At 39.6% G+C, this 25637-nt stretch overlaps 2 protein-coding genes across 6 annotated transcripts in view; one reads left to right on the top strand and one right to left on the bottom strand.

The window, feature by feature from the left end:
• Positions 1-3471, top strand: part of MIER1 (MIER1 transcriptional regulator) — a 60094-nt gene extending 56623 nt beyond the window's left edge. For all 4 annotated transcript variants that reach the window (XM_047082705.1, XM_047082702.1, XM_047082703.1 and 1 more), the window contains one exon: positions 516-3471. In XM_047082705.1, coding sequence (XP_046938661.1) covers positions 516-844 — 329 coding nt within the window. In that variant the 3' untranslated portion in view covers positions 845-3471. The remainder of the gene's footprint in view (positions 1-515) is intronic.
• A 3727-nt stretch (positions 3472-7198) lies between these two features.
• Positions 7199-25637, bottom strand: part of SLC35D1 (solute carrier family 35 member D1) — a 56313-nt gene continuing 37874 nt past the window's right edge. Inside the window, exons 12-13 of one of the 2 annotated variants that reach the window (XM_047082706.1) lie at positions 9553-9638; positions 7199-8880 (exon numbers count right to left, since the gene is read on the bottom strand). In XM_047082706.1, the coding sequence (XP_046938662.1) occupies positions 8780-8880; positions 9553-9638 (187 nt within the window). In that variant the 3' untranslated portion in view covers positions 7199-8779. Of the gene's footprint in view, positions 8881-9552; positions 9639-12850; positions 18028-25637 lie in introns of those variants that run through there. The other variant, XM_047082707.1, reaches the window with a different exon arrangement.

Raw genomic sequence — 25637 nt, 5'->3', positions numbered from 1 at the left:
TTATTTACATTAAGAATGAAAAAGTCTTGTCATTTTATACGGCAGTAGAAAACTCGAGCTTCTAAGGAATGTAAAATTTTTTTTACATAGTATTAGAAAGTTATAACCATTTTGCTAAGTCTAATAATTTGTGCATATCTTTGCTTTAATTTATCTTATTAGACTGCTGGACCCAGTGCTTATTTGTGGTCACATTATACCAACATGCTTCTAATATATGCCAGATTCTATTACTTCTTTATGTTTATAACTTAATCTTCACAACAACCCTGTAAGGTAAATCTCTTACTACCCTCATTGTACATGTGATGAAACTGAGGTACACAACGTAAATAACTTTTGCCAAAGGTTACGCAGTTACTAAGTAAATAGAGCCAGCATTCAGACTGTATATATACATAGATTTGGTATCTCTCATCCTTGATGAAAAGCTATTCCATAATAGCTGTTTCTGAATAGTTTACAAATTTAGCTTTTTAATACTAGCAGTTTCACTTATGTTTCTTCCAACGTAGGGGTGTCATCTAATGGACCAGGTGAAATGTTGAACAAAGAAGAAATAAAAGCTGAAGGGTTACATGTGAATGGACCAACAGGTGGAAATAAGAAACCACTTCATGCAGACGTGGATACTAATGGTTATGAAACAGATAACCTTACCACTGACCCAAAACTTGCCCATATGACTGCAAGAAATGAAAATGATTTTGATGAAAAAAGTGAGAGACCTGCCAAAAGGCGAAGGGTAAACAGCAGTGGAAAAGAAAGTCCAGGTTCTTCTGAGTTTTTCCAGGAAGCAGTGTCACATGGAAAATTTGAAGAACTTGAAAACACCGATGACTAAATTTTAGACTTATTTTACTTTCTTTGGAGTAAAATCTGGTGTGACTAAAATTTTCAGGGTTGATGGGTTACCTTAAAAAGTTGATTTCCTTGAAGCAGTTGGTTAAATTTGAAATGAGTCCTGATTTTAGTAAGATTTCATAATTCTGCCCTTTGTAGACTTTTTACTTTAAAAGTGTAAAGACCCTGTTAAGGCTATAACAAATAGTTTAGTAAATTTGAATGAACTATGGAAATATCTGTACCTTCTCATTTGATGTGTTAATCTTAAAAGCTCACTACCGGTACTTTTTGCTTAGTTTGATGGCAGAGAAGAAAAAACCAAGTTCTGATTTCTGTTGAACACCAGTTTTTCTGAGTTTCTTGAAATGTCTTCTTTTTTTAAGACATTTTCTCTCCATACAAATTGAGTGTCATTATTAAGGAAACCCTTATGAATCCTGAAAGTTATGCTAGCATGATTTTTTATATATAGAAGTTTAAAAATAAACCAAGTCAGGTTTGTATATGTAAAATTGTTGACATCAATGATGTCTTTCCATATTCTTATCTGGGCTTAAGAAATACATTCTGTATTTTTCCAGATTCTTTGTAGCCTTTGAAAGATTTTTACAGTACATATGTCTTGACTGAGCTGTCCTTTCTTAATACAAAAGCTTGTATAATTTTCTTAACTTGTACAGTTGGTAAACTTTTATGAGAGGAATTGATATTCTGAGTCTGTCAGCTTTCATTTTATTTTGCTAAGGTTTTTCTAATGAATTTTTAAGTGTTTGTGTAGTAACTAAGTCATGTTTCTTATACAGGTGGTAAAAGCATTCATAAAGGATTGTGAAAATTTGTTTTTTCAAATTTCTACTTAAGGACAAATAGTTTGAGAATTCTGAAATTAAGCATGATACCTAGATTGCATAGTTTGTTTTGCGTTTGCTATAATTTTCAAAATTATTTTTGAAGCAAGACAAAAGTTTAATGTTAGCTTAAGTGCTTAAATGTATCATGCTGACCAGAATCCTGTTCGATTATTTTTATATGCATTATAAAATTTCCCATTTTTGCATTAACTAAACAGGGGAAAAGGTCAAGCAATATTTAGATATTGGCACACACAAGGAGTTGGCAGATAACAATATTGATTTTATGTGGAAAAAGTGATGAAGTTGAGTGTATTTCCAAAATGAAGATAAGATGAATAACCATTGCTCTGTGTGATTACAAATAGGATCATCTATTTGCAAAGCCTTTCAAGAGTGCCATTTTATTTTTAGTGCAAAATTCTTGTTAAAAATGTAGTTTTATACAGCTGATAGACCAACCTATATCCAAACTTTTATAAAAGATTATTAACTATTCTTGTTTTTTTCACACAGGCATACCCCAAATGCTTCTACCAATTCATTTTCAGCCATCAGTTCAAGAGCCAATGCCTTTTTAAAATAAATCTTCTGTGGTCTTGTTTTTAATGGCTCAACTGTTTAATACAATTGAGTAAAGGTTTGCACTGAGAAATTATGGTTTAGGCCTTACCCCCATGAAGTATTACTATTAACATATGTTCAGAACTGCTTCCTTCCACCAATGTGAACAACTCTTTTCCCCAAACAGTGTTAAAAAGCCACTTGACAACACTTGACTTCATATAATGTACGTTCACTGTTACTACATACATATCCAAGTAAATCAGAGTTTTGGGTGGAACTGTTGAGAAGCCTGAACTTTTTGTTTTTGTTTTGTTTTACCCTACAACATTTAATTTATCCAGAATGGCAGCTTTAGCAGATGGTCACAATCCATTTTCTAAATCAGTTTTTATTACACAAATCCAAAGTATCCTAGCTCCTAGCTCTTTGTCAAAGATGGTCTATAGACGTGTTTCAAATGAATAGTGATGCTGTACTTTTTAAGTTGTTGCAATATTAGAGACGCTGTTTTCACCTTTTTTTAAAGATGCATTTTGTTTGCAGGTTTGTGAAGTTCTTGGAAACTAATTACAGGAACATTTTTATTAAATTCTCAGGCATGTTTGCAAATATGGCACATGTATACATGTTAGGAAATTTTACTTTTCTTAATCTTACCTTTTTAAAGTATACCTAATAAAAAGACATTCCACTACTATAATACATAATGCTCAGCCTTTCATGAAGAAATATGAATTGTATTTTGTGTTTATACAGGTATTTCACAGTACTTTGTTCTTCATAATGCAGCCACTATAACTTGATAAGTCATTGCACTACTTTAAAATTTTTAGTAATATCATGAATTTAATTTGCTTTAAGATTTAGTACATTTCATAACTCTTGAACTCTTAAACTGCATTGGGAAAAGAAGACTTTGTTAATAGTTTTCCCCCACCCCATACCCACCCTCAGCAAAGCACTATCATTTTCATTTGAAATGGTATTCTGTTTTATGATGTGTTTTCAAATGGAGTTCAGAATCTGCAACTCAGTTCAACATAAATCTGTTGAGCTTTAAAATGTATTTGAATATTTAAATAGGCATTTAAAATTATGAATTAGATGTTTTTAAATTTATGCATAGTAATTTTGCACTGTAAAATAATTCCCTTTTCCCATTCCCTGCCATTCTGAATATGCTTATTAAAATATTTTTTTAAACATACTTGTCTACATAATGCCGTGTGAATGATTTTCATTAGATTGATTCACTAGGTTTTAATTACAGATTTTAAGTGTATATAATACATACTGTTTACAATGCAAAATATGTATAATCTCTGGCCGTCCTTCTCCTAGATCTCTCACATGAACTAGTGTTTGAGTGGCTTCTGGTCCCTTTGACCTCATCTTAGATGATGAATTTTTGTCTTTTTTTTCCTCCAAGGGGATCTTTTGGTTTGCAGACCTTTATTCACCCACCTTCCTCTAAACTATGTAATTAGAAATTTACCCCATCTTTTGTAGTGCAGTTCGTATCACATATTTTTCAAAAAACTTCTGTCACAATATTTACTTTTTTCTAAATGGAAAATTAAGAGTGGGCATTTTTAATAAGTGAGGGTCGGTGAGTTTCCATAGGCAAGGTGTATGCTGATGACTCTAGAGGTGTGTAACTGGCTCTGTATCACTACTAAATGCCAAAACAGAAATAAAAAGTTTACCACACGTAATCCATATTCATGAAAATTGCCAGTGTGGAAAGTCATATGGGGAAGAATAGGAATTTTCCAAATTGTAAACCTTTTGTTCTTTTTAAAAATAACTTTTTCTGTATTCTATGATTCCACTATTTAAAATTTTTAATCATAAAATCAACTCTTCAATAATCAAGTTTAATCCTTTGCAAAGTCTTACAAGTCATGGGCTGATGGATTAGCCTCATTTTCTAATAATAGCAGTTTTTCATAACCTCATTTATTATGTACTCTTAGGTACCAAGTTGACATCTTTTGACATCTGTAAGTACCTGAGTTTTTCCTTTTCTGACCATGATCATTTTTTTTTTTTATTTTCACTTGTGTTTATACTAGCTCCTATGACTTATTTAGGATGTATGATATATTCAAAATGTCATTTTGCTTGCTCGAAGACCTCTGAACACCATCTTAAAGGCAACCTAGTCTGTGAAGGACATTGAGGAAACTGCCATGGAGCTGAACTCCCAGTTCTCCTTTGTGCCAACTGATAGGAAAGGCTTCTTCACATTTAAATGTCAACAGTGACAAGTTTGCTTGTATCGTCTTCTCCGGCAAATATCTGGGCCTATACTTGTACCAGCTACAAGGCTTGGCTTGTGGCTTCAGATAACGTGCAGCATGTTTTCTTTTTCAGAGAGAAGGCATTCATTAGTAGTGGTAGAAGTGTATGCTGAGCACAGAGCATGCAAAAGGAAGAAACAGGCATGATCTCAGGGAAACAGTTTACCAGACTCTGTGCCAGAGAATTCTAGCTAAGATTGTCCTTGAGCTTAATGTTTCTGTTAGAAATTAAGCAACAGTAAATCTACATACAGTTCCGCTAGGAAAGACCACTTATTTTTAACTCTAACATAACAGCTGTGGATTATTCAGGACTTCCCCCTTTTGTCACTGTCCACTGAGTACTACTACTACAAGAGTAGGGAGTCTCCTGACCTCCTAAAGTTTGGGAAAAGTGAGGGAGGCCTAATGCACATTTGACTTGGTTATAAAACAAATACACTTTCTAATATTCTCGTTAACATGAATGGTTGACTGTAGAGTTGGCTAAATCTGTCTTTCTGCACACCAGCTAGAACTTGCTTGTAGAGTTCAGGTAGTTGTAAAATACATGGTTTTACTCTTTTCTCTCTGAAAGACGATGGACTTTGGATTAAGGACTATACACTTAAAACTTTGTATAAAGAGAACAAGAGGAGATAGGGACCCTGAAATGATTTCTCTCAGAACTGTAAGAGATCAAGCAGCGAGAGTGGCATCAGACTAACCTGAGCCACTGTAAATTGCTGACCAGAAAGAAAATCCAGATTTAGTGAAAGAGCTTGCTCCAAAATGGGGCTTTTCAATACTTTTTCCTCCCTTGTCAGCTAGCTATGCTTCAGCTGAGTGAACATGAGAGACCTGGCTGTGAGCTAAGAGTAGTACCAGTCATTCTGAGTATGAATACACCAGTAGTCCCCTTTGAACATAGTTTGTGGTTGATGGAAATTTATTCGGAGGACGTGGTTCTGAGCTTCCAAATAGCCTGAATTATGAGCTTCATGAACTGCTTTGCCTCGTGGCCTCTACTACGTCACTGTCTGTATTTGCCCTCCGGTGTTTAGTAGACAGGCATTTGCATTTAAAAGTAGCATAAACACCTCAACTGCCCAACTATAAAATACAGGTGAAACTTACTGTGCCAGTATCACAGAGCTCTTGGGATTTAAAAATCACACATTAAAAAAATACACACATAAGGAAATCAATCCTCTCTAGAGAGCACTAGATGAAGATCCAGCAGTAATACAGGCGTACGGTCCCTTTTCCAAAATTCTTGTGACCAGAATTTTTCAGATATTAGAGAGGTGCTACGTTTTAAAGAATATCCACAACCAGGTCTCGAACCTATGGTTAAACACTTAATGGCCACCGTAAAATGTATTCATATTCACACACATTTCAGGTCCGATATTGCTGCCAAATGAGTTTGGCAACAAACTCAAGAAAAAACTTGGATTTCAGAATCGGAAACCTGTAGTAGCCTTCAAATTTTGCTAGCATTCATTTGGCAGTCGATCCCAATTCACTTCGCTACATAACTGGCAAAGAGGCGCGTGAACAGGAAGCCAAACATACACGAACAGTGTATTCTGGTATCCACAGCAGCTTCACCAAAGCCCTTCTAAAGAGCCAACAAGTACCCTATAGATGAAGCAGCTGGTGAGAAGAGTCCACCAAAGTCCAGACGTGACCCCTCTGGAGCCTTCCCTGCAGTCCTCAGTTTATGGAAGGGGAAAACCTAAGGCCCCAAATGGAAAAATGTCCGACAACCTCAGACTGAGCTGCTTAGACAAGGGCAGATTCCTCTGTCCTTTTGCTTCATGGTACTTAATAGTTTAAGTGTCTATGTATTTATGGCTAGAGCAATGGGCTCAACCCTTGACCAGTCAGTCCCTACGGCCCAGAGAGTTATTAGCCACCCTTTAGCCAACCTATCATTGTGGCTAGGCAAATGGCTCTCATAAGGCAACAGCACTTTTTAGGTTAATTTGGCTTGAGCAGCTGGGGAAGAGGCATTCCTCAAAAGGAGCACGTGTTGGTCAAAGAAAAAGGTTCATTTGGCATCTAAAGCCTATTGCAAGTATTATCAGATGCCATTAACGAGTGATTACTGTTATATGCACTGTGCTAAACAGTCATTATAAACCGATTCTCACAGCATTACAAATTTTTACAAATGGGGAAACTGAGCTGTCTTGGGAAGCGGACTTAGTATTTTCCAATGATCTGCATTTATTCAACTATGTTCCTAAGTTAGATCTTTGTGTTTAGAGAAGATGTGTGTTGCAGGGCAGAAAGCGGATGTTATCTACAAACAACCTGTTCTACCCTTTTTCTCCCTCAAGTCTAAGTTCTGGAAAGGAGAAATTCCCTCAAGCTGGGAAAAAAAGCTGGTCAGTAGGCTCTGAGAATAGTTGGAATGCGAGTTCATTCTTTACGAGACCTCAGAGGAGGCTGCATGTGTAGGTCACGCTGGACTTCAGGCACTGAGACTTACACCGTGCCAAAATTTGGAATCTGCAATGCCACCTGCCTTCAAAGAATACCTCAGAGACAGTTACCAAGGAGTTTAGCGGTGACCATGAAGGGCTGAAGACAAGAAGATCTTTCTTCTATTTTCAAGGCACCATATAATTCCTTTGAATCTGGTTTAACCTTAGAGAAGGACTGGCATTGAATTTCCTGCTAGGTGGTAAAATGGGGACTCCTCTGATTTGATTTAAAAGAAGTAATTTGACACTTCCTCCACACTCAAACGTTACACTGTACTGCTTGTTCCAGCCGGCTCTGCAGACAGAGCAAAAGGTAGGCCTTACAGAAAGGCAAATTTACATTCTGTAAAGCAAATACTTTTTCACAATTACCACTGGTCAATAATGGAACCTTTTTCTGCCTCTTTTTCCTCACCTCTAAAATAAGAACAGTAAAACTTACTTTAAAGGACTGCTTATGGGACTAAAATGTATCAATATGTAAGGTGCTAAGAAAAAATGCCTAGCCAGCATGTAGCAAATGCTAAGTAAATTTATTTTTACTGTTGCGTAGCAAGTATTCCAAAGTTTGCTATACTTAAAAAACTACCTTTTTGGAAAACATTTGGAAACCTTAAATACCTTAAAAATGTTCATCTTTGATCTCCTGAAGTTCAGATGGTCTCCTTGAATAGAATAGACTTAGGCAAAAGAAATTCACTATAGCCTTACTTATAAAAATTAGAAACAGATTTCATTATCACCTGTTAATTGTACCTCCTAAAATAACTCAAATACTGTTTCTATTCTGTGCTTTCACAGCTACACTACAGCCCCCATCATGTCTCACCAGGACACAACAATCTTCTACAGCTGATGTATTTATCTGTACAGTCCTGCCTTTCTCTGACACCCCCCACCCCCCGAACAGTAATCTGCACAGCATCCTTGGTGATCCTATTACAGTGCAAATCTGGTTTATAGCAGGTCCTCGATTTAGGCACACCAGTAGCCAGTGGGCCAAATCTGCCTGGCAACCTTTTGTTTTGTTCTAATTTGCACAGCTTTAAGCAAGTAGGTACCACAAGCTCAACCACTAACGATGTATTGACTGCATTCATTTAGATTCACACTTTGAATCTGCCTGGCCCCTCTCTTATCAACCCCTGACCTACAATCCCAATACTACAGCTGCTGTGAGCTTTCTAAAAGGAAGATGAGGCCATGTTTCTGCCTTGCTATGCTTTAAAAATGTAGCCATTAGTCAGGTACTCTTGTCTAGAGGTATTCATTTGGGAATGTGTACCCACAGTGTGCCCAGCGCTAGTCTTTCTAGGTGCCAGGGACACTGCAGTGAGCAAAACAGACCAACATCTGTGCCTTCATAAAGCTTACACCTCATCAAAAGAGACACATGCTGCCAAGAGAAAGCACAGGAGGGAAATACGGACAATGGTGGAGTGCAATCTCAGAGAGGCTGGTCAGGGAAGGCCCACAGAGAGGAGGGCATTTGCTGGAAAGACATTAAACAGGGATGCATTTCAGACAGAAGCAGATACACTGGCCCTGGAGTGCTCGAGGGCTGTCCCCTCCAACATTTCCTCAGTTCAATACTAGGTGTCCTTCAGGAATCAGCTCAAATACCATTTCTCCAAGGAAATTTTTCCTACCATTCTTAGGATGATATTCCTCCCCCACATTCTTACAATTACCTCAGTTTCATGATTCCGTCATTTGTAGATACTGTCCTCAAAAATATTCATTGAAAAAAATTACCTGAAGGATAAGCACACATGATGAGGCAACTCTTGATGAAATCCTCCTTCTGCATTCTCCTAATAGAGGATGTTATCTGGAATTCTTTGGGAAGAAAAGGTTTAGGAATTAAAGTCCAGATTTAAATTTATCAGCTGAGGGAAGCTGGACAAACCCCTGAGCTTTGCCTAAGCCACTATTCGTGCAACAGTACTGTAATATGAAAAGACATGATAAAGGCCTGACTCCATGAAGGAACACAGTAGGCCCTCAGTAAATAATTGTTTCTCATGCACACTGCTTGCCATCATTTATTCCCCCAGTGGCAGCCGCTGCCACAAGAGGGCCCCATCAGCACAACTGGAAAGGCCTGTCTGCTTTGGCTTCTCAGATTTAACCAGCTACCGGCTCATGCCTAAGCTTCAAATCCATGGTGTATGAATTCTGGAAGAAGAATGGCATTTGACAGGAATATAGTGATGATGAGCTTGGTACCACCAAGTCTATCACAAGCAGACAAAGCGAGACAAGAACCTAACATGGTGGTGAAGAGCAAAAGTCTCCTGAGTCCAGCTGACCGGGGTCTGAATGTGGGTTTCACAACCACACGGAACGATTTACTTCACTCAGCTTCATCTGTTAAATATGGTTGTGTCAGGCCTCTGCTGGGGGCCTGGGTGCCAGCCCCAGTGAGCTCGGTCTAGCTTGATGGAGGGATGAACGGTTGATGCGATGAGAGCTGTAGGGAAGTCCTGGGAGTAACCAGTAACTGCTCACCTGCTATGGATACATGAAGGCACCAGCCCTGTGCTTTGCTCCTGTCAGCAGTGCCTCTTCTGTGGCGGTCTCCGATAATGACAGCCCTGTGCAGGGAAGCCACATTGAGACAAGAAACCAGCAAGGGGCTGAATGAAAGAGCATATAACTCACAAATTAGTCAAATTCTAAGAGGATTTTTAAAACCTGCCTTAAGGGCAGTCTCTTCAACAAATGGTGTCAATAAAACTAAATACTAACATGCAAAAGAATGGAATTAAACCCTGACTTTCTACCACATACAAAAACTAAAAATGGATAGAAGACTTAAATGCACGACGTAATTTTACAAAACTCCTTGAAGAAAAAAACAGGGGAAAAGCTTCATGACAATGGACAAAGCACAGTCAACAGAAGTAAAAATAGATAAACTGCACTACATCAAAATTTAAAACTGCATCAAAGGATACAACAAGAATGAAAGGCAACCTATGGAGAAGAAAATATTTGCAAATAATATATTTTATAAAGGGTTGAAATTAGAATATACAAAGAATGACAAATCAACAAAAAGTCCAATTAAAAAAATGGACTTGAGTAGACATTTCTCCAAAAAAAATTGCATATAAATGGCCAACACGCATATGAAAAGATACTCAACACCACTAATCATTAGGAAAATACAAATCAAAACCACAATATGATCACCTCACAAACACTAGGCTGGCTACTTTCAGTAAAACAAAGTAAACGTTACCAAGGATGTGAAGAAATTGGGACCCTTGTGCACACTGGTTGGAATGTAAAATGTGCAACAACAGAAAACAGTATGGGAGTTCCTCAAAAAAATAATAACAACAATAGAACTACTGTATGACCCAGTAATTTCAAAAGAAAACATATTTGCACACATCACTGTAGATTCTGTGTTACCCCAAAATCTTTTTTTAAATTAATTTTTTTTAACGTTTATTTTTGAGACAGAGAGAGACAGAGCATGAACAGGGGAGGGGCAGAGAGAGAGGGAGACACAGAATCTGAAACAGACTCCAGGCTCTGAGCTGTCAGCACAAAGCCCGACGCGGGGCTCGAACTCATGGACCGTGAGATCATGACCTGAGCCGAAGTCGGACACTTAACCGACCAAGCCACCCAGGCGCCCCCTTTTTTTTTTTAATTTTTTTTTAACGTTTATTTATTTTTGAGACAGAGAGAGACAGAGCATGAACAGGGGAGGGGTAGAAAGAGAGGGAGACACAGAATCTGAACGAAAATCTTATGTTAAAACCCTAATCCCCAACGTGATGATATTTGGAGATGGGGCTTTCAGGAGGTAATTAGGTCGTAAGGGTGGAGCCCTCACGAAAGGATTAGTGCCCTATAAGAAGAGGCAAGACAAAGCTTCCTCTCTGCTCTCCACCATGTGAGGATAAGAGAAGATGGATATTCCACAAACCAGGAAGCAGGCTCTTACCAGACGCAAGATCTGCAAGCACTTTGATCTTGAACTTTCCAGCTTCTTCTCCAAGGTGAGAATATATGTTTGTTGTTTAAGCCACTCATTCTACAGTCATTTTTTAGAGCAGTCAAAACTGATTAAGACACCTACTTTTTGCAGTATTATTTACAATGCCAAGAGTGGAAGCAACCCAATGTCCATCAATGGATGAATGGATAAAAAAAATGTGCTATATACACACAATAGAATATTATTCAGCCTTAAAAAGGAAAGAAACTATGACAACATGCCACAATATGGATGGACCTCAAGGACATTATGTTATGTGAAATGAGCCAGTAGCAAAAAGACAAATAAATACTGTATGATTTCACTTATATGAGGTGTTCTACAGTAGCCAAATTCATGGACAGAAAGTAGAATGGTGGTTTCCCAGGGCCGGAACAAAGGGGGAAATGGGGAACTGTTTAATGGGCATGGATTTCAGTTTTTCAAGATGAAAAACTCAGGAGACTGGTTGCACAACAATGTGAATAGACTTAATACTACTGAACTGTACACTTAAAAATGGTTAAGATGGTAAATTTCATGCTATAGGTATTTTGTCACAATCTTTTTTAAAGCCTTCAGGTACTCGTAATTCAGTTGAGCTTGCCTGTACCAAAATGCCTCTCTTGATGAGCATATTTTATTTTGGGGTTATGTCCCGGTAAAGCTATTCAGAGGCTTAGACTCCTGATTAAGCAGATGAAATATTTTAAAAGTAGAAAGATTAGCATTTCTTTCTTTTGAAATTACCACAACTGTGCCAGAGACAGATATTTAATCATATGTGTGAGTCATACAGAATACTTGGGTGGCTATAAAGCAAAAATTTTTCCTGTGTTTTCTCTCAATACTCTACTCACTATTTACCAAACAAATCTGCAACACTAGTTGGGTTAACTACCACCCAGTTCTGACTCGCTCTGGAGCTGGCAGCCCCACAAGACTCCCAGGCTCGGTCCCATACGTCAGTCACCACCCCCACCCCTTTCCAAAGCAAATCACAAGTCCATGTTGTTAACCTGTATGTCTGACCAATCAGCTATAAATCAAGGTTCCCAGGACCTCCCCCTCAGGTTTGAATACTTTGTTAGAGTTGTTCACAGAACTCAGGAAAACCGTTTATTTACTAAACTACTGGTTTCCTACAAAAGGACGTAACTCAGGAACAGCCTGATGGAAGAGAGGCATACATAGGGCGAGGTGTGTGGCAAGGGTGTGGGCCACCCCTGTCCCCTCCAGACGCACCACCCTCCCAGCACCTCCATGCATTCAGCAACCTGGAAGCTGTCCAAACCTCGTAGTTCAGGGATTTTTATGGAGCCTTCACTATGTTGACATGATTAAATCACTGGACATTGGCAATTGATTTAACCTCCAGTCCCTCTCCCCTTCACCTAGGCGGGTAGGGCAAGGAGCCTAAAAGCTCACAACCCAAATTGCCATGGTTGGTTCCCCCCACAACCAGCCCCCACCCGTCCTTAACAAAGTCAGGTGCAGTTGGTTAAAAGAGGCTCATTATGAAAAATAAAAGATATTCATTTCATCTTTATGGCTACAGAACTATTTCAACAACTGGGAACAAAACTAAATATAACAAAAAAAGATACTCTTATAGCACTTATAAAGTACAAGAGTCTTGGAAGCTATATGCCAGGAGGAACAGGGACAAAGACCAAATATAGATTTCTATTATATACCACAATGGCAAACTATTTTATTACTAGGTTTCAATCAACTAACTGGATGCCATCCTCTTGAATGTGGGCAGACTTAATGGCTCTTTGCACTTAGAAAGGAATTTTAATACATGTGTTCAGGAAAAAGTATTTATTTGACACCTTTACAAAAATATTTAGGCACATAATTTTCATGTTTAGGTCACCTGATTTACACATCTCAATCCTTAGTACCTTTTAAAACCACTAAAATGGTCATTTGGTAAATAGGATCTGTATTGAAAAAAATACTATGATAGGCCAACATTTATAGACAAAAAATCAGTTGATCATCAGCATGAGAAAGAAACACTTATGAACAAAATAATCTCTAAAAACATTTCTGTGAGACAAAAAATCTAACCAGTAGATTTCTTTTTTTAAAAGTAACTCAAAAAAGAAAGCTTAAAAAAACCCACCATTGAATATGTTTTCATCCCGTCACGAAGTGGCACCCCTTTAAAGGTAAGAGCTAGAAGACAGGTGATGATGCCAAAGATCTATAAGCACCAACAACTGAGATAAACGTGGATGCACAGGCAGCGCGGAGCAAGGAAGAAGGCAGGTCTGGCCTGCAGAGGAGCAATTGGGAAAGTTTTAACTGAATCACCATTCTGAGGTGAAGATAAAAATATTTTTTTCTGTTTTGAAATTCACCATCAAAATAGAAGTAATTTTGTTCCTTTTTAAAAACAGGTGGAATCACATCACATGTGGCATCACATAACGGCCACAATTATATCCAGTAAGTATTTAAAAAAGGAAGACTACTGTTATTTAAGCACTCTAGAGGCAATGAAATAAAGGGTCACATTTTTCAAGAAATACACACATTGCCCAGGCCTCCAGCATTTAAGGAGCACAGATTAAGAATCTAGTTTGCTTCCAGCCTCACCATGAAATAGTGACAGTAATAACACTTGCTGAGTGCCTAACACGTACTAGGGCATTGTGCTCAGTGGTTTCGCATCCATTGTCTCACTTACTGTGAATATTACCATTTTTCCCTCAAGGAGGGAAAAATCAATTATAGCCTTGTTCATAAGGAGGAACCAATACAGAGGTACCCCCTTATTCACAGGGGATATGTTCCAAGACCCCTAGTGGATGCCTGAAACCACAGATAGTACCGAACCCTACACGTTTTTTCCTACACATACATACCTATGATAAAGTTTAATTTATAAATTAGGCACAGTAGGAGATTAACAACTAATAATAAAATGGAAAAATGGTAATATACTGTAATAAAAGTTATGTGAAAGTGGCCTCTCTCAAAGTATCTTATGGTACCGCGCTCGCCCTCGTGACAGTGTGAGGTGATCCGATGCCTACTGAGGAGGTGGAGGGGAATGACGCGGCATCGTGACTAGCATTCGGCTATTACCGACCTTCTGAAGATTTGTCAGGAGGATGATCCCGTGCTTCCAGACCTTCCTTGGCCACAGATGACTGAAACTGAAGAAACGGAAACCGCGGATAAGGGGTACCTCCTATAGTACACAGTTATGGGGCAAGAAACAATATGCGAAGCAGAGGGAGGAGGAACCCAGGCCATTCACGAATTCTAATGGCCTGGCACTTATCGCAGAGCTAGTAGTTTGAGTTGTAAAGTCCTTTTAGATTAAAAAAAATGCTTCAGCGCATGGGTGGGTGGTACACCCTAATCCGTGGTGGTAACTGCAGGCAGCTCTTAACTTACAAATCACTGACTGCTTTCATCTCCTTTCACTATGGGTCTGGCTAAAGAATTATACATTCCTTGAGAGCAAGAACTATGTCCTGTTCAGGGTGGTTTCCCCAGAGCTTGGCATAATGCCCTGGCATAAGACAGATGCTCAAAAAATCTCTGCTCACTGATGAAACCATAATAACGAAAGCAGGCCCAAAATCCTAGGCACTATTCCAAACCAGTCAAATATGAAACTCTACTATTCTTTCGGTGAAGAATCTGTATCAGCTTTACTGACCTGAACTTTCCATGGATTCTTGATACAACAGGACTACAGAAAACTTGCAGATGCATGGTATTTTAAGCCTATGTCCACACTGGATCCCACAAATGACTTATAAAGTCAAGAGCCAGATGAAGCAATTAAAAGTCACCTGACACGTTGGCCACATGCAGTCGGGTCAACCAGACCACAATCAATCTGACACTGACTAAAAGCAGATGGGCCACAAAGGACCCTGCTGTCATTACCTCAAGAAGAGGAGCCCCTAGTCATACAGAATTGGGTTTTCAAAACTCATCACAGCTCATCTGTCTCAAAGGGAAAATCAAGGATTTAACTCTAAAGTGCCTCTCTTTCTCCTAGGAGGTAGTTAATAGGTCATAGAATTTTTGCCTTGTAAGATATCAACCTTGGGGCAAAATCCAGACACTCTGGGTGATGTGAGAATACCAGGTAAATTTCTAGTGCACTATACCCAAGTCTGCACATAACTGAAAAACTCCAAAACGGCTGGCCAGTCTATTCAGTCTCCAACTTCCCCAGGCTACTTTCTCTTATCTTGACATGTTGGTGGTAGTCAAAGAGGGAATCAGAACATTGACAGGGCAGAAGCTGCGAATTGCTGTACTGTGTCTGGCCAGAAGGTTCGGCACAGGTGGAGGGCCCTAAGGTCATGTGCATGTAGTGAGGCTGTAATTACACATGATATTCTCAAACCTGGAGTGATGACAGATCTTCAAGGAACCTGACCCCCAAGAAGCAGTTCAACCCTTGCTGGAATTCTAGCACAACAGCTACAGACACAGCCAAAGGCCTTTCATGACGGGAAATTCTACAACACAAATGATTTCTAATATCAAAGTTCCCTACATGTGACTTGACAGAAGAAGAAAGAGAATCAATAAAATTAGCTCTCACAAGGCCTTTCCACTGTGCCCAGCCAAAACCAGGCAGCGGCAGGCCACATCTATCAACCGAGCCCAGCCTGGAAGGTAGACACAAGCTCTGGCATGTAGAGTGACACATCACTGCCCCTAATTTGCAAAGCCTATTCCTCTTAGGCTCCAAATTCAAACAAACACTTGCCTCCTTGGCTGACTCAGCCAGCCATCTCCATTTCCTCACTTCCTCAGAGGAAAATGGCAGCATGGCTCAATGGAAGAAACATGAATTTTCACTTATTAACAAGTCACTTACCCTCTCTGAGTCTTCTCATTGATAAAACAAAGACAATAAAAATCATCTTACACAAGATAATATCCTATGCTCCCAGTGGAATTTTCTCAGATCAGATGATCCTGGAAAAAAGTGAGCCCTGGGAGCTTTTGGCCTGGAAGTTGGCCGTGAGGTTAATTCTAGGGACCCAATACCACTGATCAGGCTTTAGTAAAAACAAACCCAAATAAAAGAAACACATGAATATGAAAATGACCTCAATGTAATTTTTTAAAAAATAAAAAGAAATCAAAACCTTCCAGGCCTCCTGTTAAGCCACCCAAATACCAACTGTTTAGATCAGTAGAGCCCTATGGATTCCAAACCTAATGAAAGAGAAGTTAGTGTGCACCAGTGCAAAAGCACCCAGCCTCTTGCACACTGCACAACTGGCCTGTGCAGACACTCATACGCGAAGTCGGTGGATGCCTCTGCACCAAATCACAGGGCTGTGTGAGTGAATCCCCTGCCTGCCTAAAGAGGCAATTTAGGCAGTGCCTATTCACAGCTGCTCTCCCAGGATGCAGCAAAGGTCTCAAGAGAAGCTGACGTGCTCATAAGGTAAGCCAAGGGACACAGGATGTAGGTGACAGTATGCAAAGACACAGGTATGCTCACGCCATTTAAGGAGAAAGGATGGTGATGGCTGTAACAGCAACACGCTGAACAAAGACTAAGCCTTGACAATGCAGAAACCTCTAAAAAGGCTTTCCCCTCAAACCAATACATTCAGAAATATAAGACCTACTTGTATTAATTCAAAGAGGAGTAAACAGAGTAGCAACCAAACCCAGAGGAGGGAAGCACAGGAAAAAGACAGCGTCCACCTTGCCTGCCTGCCATTCTCACTCAGAGAAGGAAGGCTGAGCTGCATGGTTTGCAACAAAATATAGCTGCTCTTCATATATATGACTCGTGATCTTGGGGTCACGAGTTGAAGCCCTACGTTGGGTACAGAGTTTAAAAAAATAATAAAATTTTTTTAAAAATAAATAAACAATATGCCGCTCTTCACATACATGTCATCTCACACTGTAGCATATGGTAGCAAACCATTGTGGGGTGGGTAGAGGCAGGTACTTCTAACCCCGTTTACGGATTCGCAGTTTCTAAAAGCTGAAGAAACTTTCTGTGACTTGTTCAGAGTCGCAGCATCTTCTGGATGGATCATAAAGTTAAGTTTTCTCTCTTAACCCTCAGTCATGATAGCAAGAGTGAGATCATTCAACTACCTCCAAAAACATCTGTGCACCCCCAGCACTTAGCATAACGCCAGGTACATATTGCATACCCAGTACATTTGAGCTGAATGAATGAATCATACAGATGGCCTCCTTCCTCTATCCCTTCATCATCCCCATCTTACACAACAAAAAGGGAATAGCATAATTTCAAGGAATGCACTCTGCTCATTCCATGAATTCCCAGGGGAGCCAACATGGAAACCAATACAACCTCAAGGCACTTGTAGTTTTTTAGTGCCAAAGTTGTCATCTTTAGCAAATGCAGGGATAATATCCTTATGAAGAAAAATCCTTAAGAAATAAAATTCTAAAAGGAGAAACTTTAGATACTTGGCTGCATTTCCAGTAGAAGGAAGACTGAGCTACCTCAATATGCAGCAACAATTTCAATGCGGAGGCTCCAGTTGGAGCACTTTATAGATGCAGCTCTAAGGGATACCTGGATATCAAACTATGGAATAAAATATTTTCAAAACACTGATGGTTCATTGTCAGCATAAAAGAAATAAATTAAAAAGCCCGGTACATTTTCCAGTTTGATATAAATTAATTCCATGGCATATTTAAAATAGAGTCAATTATAAGCTTCTCTCATAAAATTTTAAAAGGCAGCAATCAATCCTCAGATTGTACAAGTGCAAAGGAATGGTATTTTCTCTGTAATCAAGACACCTGAGTGTCTGTGTAAGAAATGCCAGTGTTCTCAGTTGATCAAAAGCTTGGGCCTAAGTAGTGGAAGCGATCCTCTGGGTCATACTGCTCCTTTCCCCTTAATGTCCAGCTTGTTACTGGCCTCTGACTGCTTGCTCAGCTGTTCCTCAGAGAAAGTGATGTAGGAATACACCAGGCTCCCAGCAATGCTGCAAAAAAGAAAACCACCATCAGGGAGGAATGAAGGAACGACACATGGAAGGGAGACCGGTACGGGGGTGGTAGCTACCTTCATATATCAACAGCACGTAAAATTACAACAGATAATATGGAATCTTCATCTACCAAGTAAGAGACGCTCCCTCATCATGGCATTATCCACTGGGGAAATGAATGCTTGCACACACCTGCCAACAGGAGTGCCAATTTTACACCACCTTTCTGGAATGCAATTTGTTGAAATCATAAACCTTACAATTCTGCTTATCCTTTTGACCTAGCAACCTACTCCATGGAAGAATTGTGTACATCTTCAGAGACTTATCAAGAAAGTGTTTACCACAAAATTCGTAACAGCAAAAAATTAGATAAAGGGTAAATGTCCCAAGGGGGAATTATATAAATCCACACAATAGAATATTATGTATCTCATAAAATCATATAATATGAAAACAGGCAATGACATCTTAAATGAAAAAATAATCTCACAAAACATTAAATATTGTCTAATCCCATTTTATTTACAAAAACATGAATATGTACATCGATATGCATCAGAAAAAAGTCTAGAAAGATGGTGAGTGAGCTCAGAGGTGATTTCTTTTTTATTTCTATTTCCTGGATTTTCAAAAATAATTATTCAAAACAAAGAAATGTAATTTTTAGTAAGAATGAAAAACATCCCAATTATTAAGTAGATCCTGGGGGATTCACAGACCTGCTTTCTGACTAGAATCAAGTTCACAGTGGAGAACCTATCATCTGAGCCCTTGACATGAGTTGGTTTCTCATACCCCTCACTTGTCCACCACACCGACCACCGAGGGTTCACACATGAGGGACACTGATTATACTTGTCTATTCTCTGCAGGGACTTCAAACCCACATGGGATACACAGCTTCCTGCCCCAGTCACTAAGTGAAAGTAAGCCAGAGGAACTCAGGAGCATGTCAAGAGACTGTTCTGATGTGTTCTTCTGCTAAGCCTGACACCTGTGACTCTTTTGGGTCTCCAGCTGGCAGCCTGGCCTAGACTCTGATTTCAGACATGCCTGTCCTGGGTTGGGCCCCCCATCTTTTGCCTGACCCCTTGACTCATGAACTTGCCACTAATTTGAAATTAGTTCTATTCTCCTCTGGGGTCTGGGGTTCCAGCACCATACCAGTTGCAGCAGGGTGAGAAATGCCTAGCTAGCTCCCTACAAATAAGAAAGGAAGATCAGGCAGTCACAGCACTTAATCATCAAATTGTGACCATTTACTAAAGTCTATTCCATGTCAAGCATTTAACATACATCTGCCATGGCAATATTCCTACAAAGTACAATATCCCTGGCAAGATGTTCATTTTACAGGTGAAGAAACTGAGTTCCAGAGTCATAAGATAACTTGCTGAGGGTCACAAAGCATCCTAATAATGGACCAGAATAAAACCCGTATCCCTCTGATTTTCTCCACTGAAACAGCTTCCTCCCTTATGGCCCCTGCTCCACTTGATAGAAGAGATATCAGTCCTTATTTTGTTCCCATAAGCCTATATATTTCCAAAGCCTTACTCTGAGCTCTACAAAGTCCCTTGCACAGGCCTGACACTTTGTAGCAATACAGTAAATAACTGCTTAACTGAGTATCTGTGATGGCCCAAAGAAACTCCAGACCCTCACGAACCCAATCTTTGTGCCAGTTTCATAGAGCTTCATCTTTTCCTTCATCTAGTAGTTTTTCCATTTCTTTTCTTTCTTTCCTTTTTTTTTTTTTTTTTTTTTTAAGAGTTTGATCTCTCAGACTCTTCTAGAGAGTTTCAGGTTTTCTAATGCATCAAGTAGATGATTTCCTTGGTAGCTGGGCTAGGACCCACGGAGATGGCTTACTATAGCCTTCCTGACTGAAGCTAAAATTCTCTGAGGTTCACATGCACATCTACATGACAGGCAATTTCCCTCGGCCTCCAGCCCCATCTGAACTCACAACATCCTGTCATCTGGGTTCCCCCTCCCAGGACAACCTCAATATAACAATGCTTTCTTTATTTTTCCTGTCAAGACAATCTTTTTTTCCTTTTTTTTTCTTTTTATACTAACAAGTTTATTGATTGATTGATTCATTGATTTAACTTCATTTTTTATTTTTTAAAATTTACATCCAAATTAGTCAGTATATAGCGAAGCAATGATTTCAGTAGATTCCTTAATGCCCCTTACTCATTTAGCCCATCCCCCCTCCCACAATTTGATTTTTATATTAAGCTGATTTCACCTGGATGGAAGTAATGGAGCAGTGTAGGATTGAAGAAGACAAAGAATACCCTGGAATACTATGGAATCACCGTTAAGGATGAGGCCTGGACTCTATATCCCTAGCATAGTTAGTGTAATGAAAAGACATGGACTTTGTGGAGTTAGGTCTTGGTTCAAATCTTGAATATACTGCCAGCTTTGTGCCCCTTGGCAAATTTATTAATTTATCTGAGATTCTATTTCTGTATTAATAAGAGTAATACTATCTCTCTAGGCTTGTTTGCAGATAAAGTGAGATAACTTGCATAAAGAACCAGGCCCTAATCTTGGCACATGGTAAACAATCAGAAAATATATATTCCCTACTCGCTCTTTCCCTGTCAGCTCTGCTACTCCTAGACTCAGAGGGGAGATGCACTTTGGGAATGCGGGGAAGCTGGGAGGAGGGGAAGAAGAGGATGGTGAAAAAAGAAAGGGAAACAGGCCAGATGTGAATCTATATGAATCTTGATACATCACTACCAAATGGTTTGGAATTAGTATCTTCTAATACTTTACACAAAAAACTTCTCAATCTATTGGCTCCATAAATATTCACATTAAATATGACAACCTCTGATACTCTGGATTTGTTATTTATATATTTGACCATCCTAAAGATTCACTTTTTTAAATCTCAAGCAATCTTCCACTTGCCTAACATTCAGATCACAGCACTACCATTAATTCACTCAACATGCTGTGACAGAGCCAGGAGATAAACAGAAGAAAAAGACAAGGCTCCAATGCACTACAGACAGGGTCTAGTTAGAATACTGCAAGACTGACTGGAAAAGTGCTGAACAGTGCCACCTCTGCTCTGGCCACTTCTGATCTTCCAAAGCCACACAAACACAATCTATCTCTTCTAGACTTACAGCTCCAGACATATTTACTAGCCTGAGACAATTAGATATCCACTCTACAAATATATGCTAAAAATGCCTTCCATATAGCAACTCCATGGCCAGAGAGCAAGAGTCCTAAGGTCCAGACTATGTCCATCTCCCTTTGTGGCTGACATATCTGCTCATGTGTTTAGCCATGTAGCTCTGCCTCCCAGACTAGATGCTGCCTTCTGTATTCCACATGTAAAATAGGTCAATTTATACCCAAGCCTATGAGCCAAGGCAGTTTGATTTTTACTGACATTTCCTAACATATAGTAATTCCTGCCAAATAATTGAAACTGGACCTCTGGGTATATTCTTCCTACAGCCATGTCAACTCCCCACATAGCAGCTCCTGGGAGCCCTTTTTCATCTTTCTCACCAGCCAAGTAAAGCAGAGCTGTGTTGCCTCTGTATATATATCACCTTCCAGAGCTTTCCAATCTGAACAGAGAGAAGCACAGAGGTGACACAGGATTGAATAAAAACCACATAATTGTTGACTATGACATTTACAAAGCTCTGTGATGGGGCACCTGGGTGGCTCAGTCGGTTAAGCATCTGACTTCGGCTCAGGTCATGATCTCGCAGGTTGTAAATTCAAGCCCTGCATCAGGCTCTGTGCTGACAGCTCAGAGCCTGGAGCCTGCTTCAGATTCTGTGTCTCCCTCTCTCTCTGCCCCTTCGCCGCTCTCATGCTCTGTCTCTCAAAAATGAATAAATGTTACAAAGCTCTGTGATGTGGGACAAGTTACTTAAACTCTCAGAGCCTCAGCTCTGTGAAATGAGCCCATCTGTGAAATGGTGATCAGAATACCACTCTTACAGGATTGAAGTGAGAATTTAATTATATAATTTATGTAACAATAAGCTATCTAAAATTACATGTTAATTATATAATTTAAATTCTATACTTAAATTATGTAACAGGACAATAGATCATTTCAAAACACTCATTGGGACACAATAGACACCCAATAGGGATAAAAGTCAAAATGTCAAGGCACACCAGGAGTGAATACTGCCAAAAAGAAGAACCAGATTTTGCCAGTTGCTGCTTTTCCTCATCTTCATGGCTGTACACCCGTTCACCCAGAAAATCAAGGAGTCCTACATATAGTAAGGCCTCTTTGTCTTTGGTCATCCCAAAGAGGCCTTAACTGTATTGAGTAAGCAAACCCCTATTATCTGTGGGTCAGTAGTAACTCTCACAGTATCTCCCAAGCTGGGTATTCCTCCTTCCTCACTCACTCAAGTGCTGGCCCACTTTTCCAGTAGTACCCTTGTGAAATCCCTCTTATGGAGTACCTACTGCCCACCCTCCCAGTCTCCCATCCAACATCTGCATTTCCAGCTCCATGCCTTTGTTTTGCTCATGCAGCACTCAATGGCTGGAATACCTACACTTCTGTTTTCCATCTCTCCAAATCCTACCTATGGTTCAAGGCCTTACCTAACTGTCTTTTCTTCTATTAAGTCTTCCAGGCAGACAACCATAGCCTTTGTGAGAGGTACCAGTCTAAACAGCTACTCTGTGACACTTGTGTGATGACAGCTGCTGAAAGCTCCCATGAGAATGTGCAGAAGTGTCTCCTCATGGCTGTTATTAAGACCATATAAATACCAAATGTTATTATAAATGCCTTATGATTCCTACATGAATGAAAGGCATTGGTGTTAATCATTTCATACTTTCCCTCCTCATTCCACCTAATCTCAACATAGTGGGCAAAGTAATTCTGTTAAAACTAAATCAGATCATGTCATTCGTTTAATCAAAACCCTCTGTCTTCCTCTCTCTTAAAAGTAGTCCTCAATCTATCACTCCACCCCACTACCTGTATGGCTCATCTCATCTCATTCACTCTACTGCCATCACACTGGCCTCCCATGTTCCCTGAACACACCACAACACTCCCACTTCAGGGTCTTTTTACTTGTTCTTCCCTCCAGAAACTGATGTGGCTCATCCCCTCCCTTTTTTAGGTATTGACACAAAATGTAACCCTATTCTCTGCAGTACTCCTCATCCCCCTTCCTTGCCTTTTCTCCATTACTATTTATCATCACAGTTATTAACATTTACCACCAACAAATATTTTACTCACTGTATTATCATTCATTTTTTGTCTCCTCTACTAGAAGGAAAACTCCACGAAGGGCAACAGTGTTAAACAGTTTTGATAACAGCTCTACCCCCATTGCCTAAAACAAAGTTTGGTAGGTACCTACCATACATTTGTTAATAAGGAAATAAATCTTCTCAGCTAGATTATAAATTCCATGAAGATAAAAATTAATCTATGGCTTTGCAAACACCAAGTCATCACTTTCTTTAACATATCTATAGACTGGGTTCAATAATTCTGATTCTTACTCTGCTTGCCAAAGAAGACAGAAGAATAAAGACAAATCAGTGGTAAGGCAGGAGGTAAGCAAGGCAGCTTTCGGAATGTTCAAAACAAAGAGGGGTCATTTAATCTCTTATCCCATGTCCCTCACATGGCTAAATCATAGGGAAGATTTTTATAGTCAAATCAGGGTGAGAATCTCAGTTCTGCTTCTCACTATGGCAGCTGTGTGCCCTTGGACGAATTATTTTCCCTGAGTCTCAATTGCATTATCATGTGAACTGGGAGATGATTAAACGAGATGGCACTGTAAAGGTGGCATCATATACCAGGCACTCAACAAACATTAAGCCCCTATCTGCTGCCTTTCCAGATGCATGTTTATGTCCTTTCTACATAAGGATAAGTATTGGTCTGTGCACATACTTTAAAATTTTTTTTTTTTTTTCAACGTTTATTTATTTTCAGGACAGAGAGAGACAGAGCATGAACAGGGGAGGGGCAGAGAGAGAGGGAGACACAGAATCGGAAACAGGCTCCAGGCTCTGAGCCATCAGCCCAGAGCCCGACGCGGGGCTCGAACTCACGGACCGCGAGATCGTGACCTGGCTGAAGTCGGACGCTTAACCGACTGCGCCACCCAGGCGCCCCCTGTGCACATACTTTAAAATAGAAGTACCTTAGTCACCGATGTCTGGCCAGGATGTACCAATTCATCTGCCTAGGAGTTTTAGGAATTTGCCCAGGAGTAAATTTAGAAAAAAGGCTCTTAAATCCTGTTGTGATGTTGTTTGGAACTCATGGGCCTTGACATAGATATTATTTGTTTCATTAGAATTCTAGGGAAGCCCCACATAGAGTTTTTTTTTTTAAGACTCTGAACTAAAAAAGGTTATGGAAAAGTAAAAAGGAATATAAGCCTAAAAACTTGTTTTCTATCTATTCTCACTGTTTACTGTTAGCTCTTTCCAAATATGTAAGAGAAATGCCCCCATTCCAAAAAATTTTTTTCCCTTTCATACTATTCCTCAACTTGGGGCTGAGTCCAAACTACTTAAGCATATCCATCTTTTTTTTTTTTTTTTTTTTTTTGAGAGAGAGACAGGGCACAAGTGAGCAAGGGGCAAAGAAAGAGAGAGAGAATCCCAGGAGGGGAAGAGGGAGAGAGAAGAAGGTGGAAAGAGAGAGAGAGAAAGAGAGAAGCGGGGCTCACCCGAAGTGGGGCTTGTGCTTACCCAAAGTGGGGACTCCTGCTCGCCTGAAGCAGGCCTCGAGTTCACCCAATGTTGGACTCAAATTCACAAACCATGAGATCATGACCTCACCTGAAGTCAGATGCTTAACAACGTAGCCACCCAGGTGCTCTTAAGCATATCCATCATTTTCTACCCTATATCTATACTCCTTTTTCTTTTCTGCCTCTTAAAAATATTTTAAATGTAGGTGGAGGCTCCCATCAGAACTAAAAGGATAACATATTTTACGTGTTTTCCACACCTAGAGGAGGTTCCTTCAAATGTCATAAGTCTCCTGTAAAATAACTTCAGGCCTACCGAGAGCATGTGGCACAGTTCCTAAGGACTGTGGAAAAGTTTAGTGACAGTATCAGGATAGACAACTTGATTTCAAAAACCAAGAGCAAGAAAACTAAAGCTGTGAAAGGTGAATTATAAAGAGCTAGTGGCAGTACTGGTAGAGAACACAGATTTTTTGCAATATTCCATTTCAGTGTTCTTCTGTCAGGAATTATGATATAACCAAGGGCTAGCCAACCTCCCCAGATCCTATTCAAAAGTCCAAATTATTCTAGTGCCATAAATGCCAGTTATATAACTCTACAAATAGCCTGGTGGATATTACATCAGCAGCAACTAACTGATGACACAAAACATGTCCTTCTCTCTCCCCAAGTGAGAAAATCCCTAAGCAAAGGAAAAGCTCATGTCCTTCAGGAGAAGTCTGGAACCAAAATAGAATCTACTAAGATGAAATTATACAGGAGGAGAAGCAGTCTGAAATTGAGAAGCAATCATCCTTCTAAAGAAACAAGCAAAGGAATTCAAAATGAGGGAATAGAAGATTC

This window comes from Lynx rufus, unplaced genomic scaffold (assembly GCF_022079265.1).
Source record: "Lynx rufus isolate CCGP_SWC_20201006 ecotype Redwood Valley unplaced genomic scaffold, mLynRuf1.p SCAF_2, whole genome shotgun sequence".
In the NCBI taxonomy this organism is placed as follows: Eukaryota; Metazoa; Chordata; class Mammalia; order Carnivora; family Felidae; genus Lynx; species Lynx rufus.
This window is presented reverse-complemented; position numbering and strand designations above follow the sequence as displayed.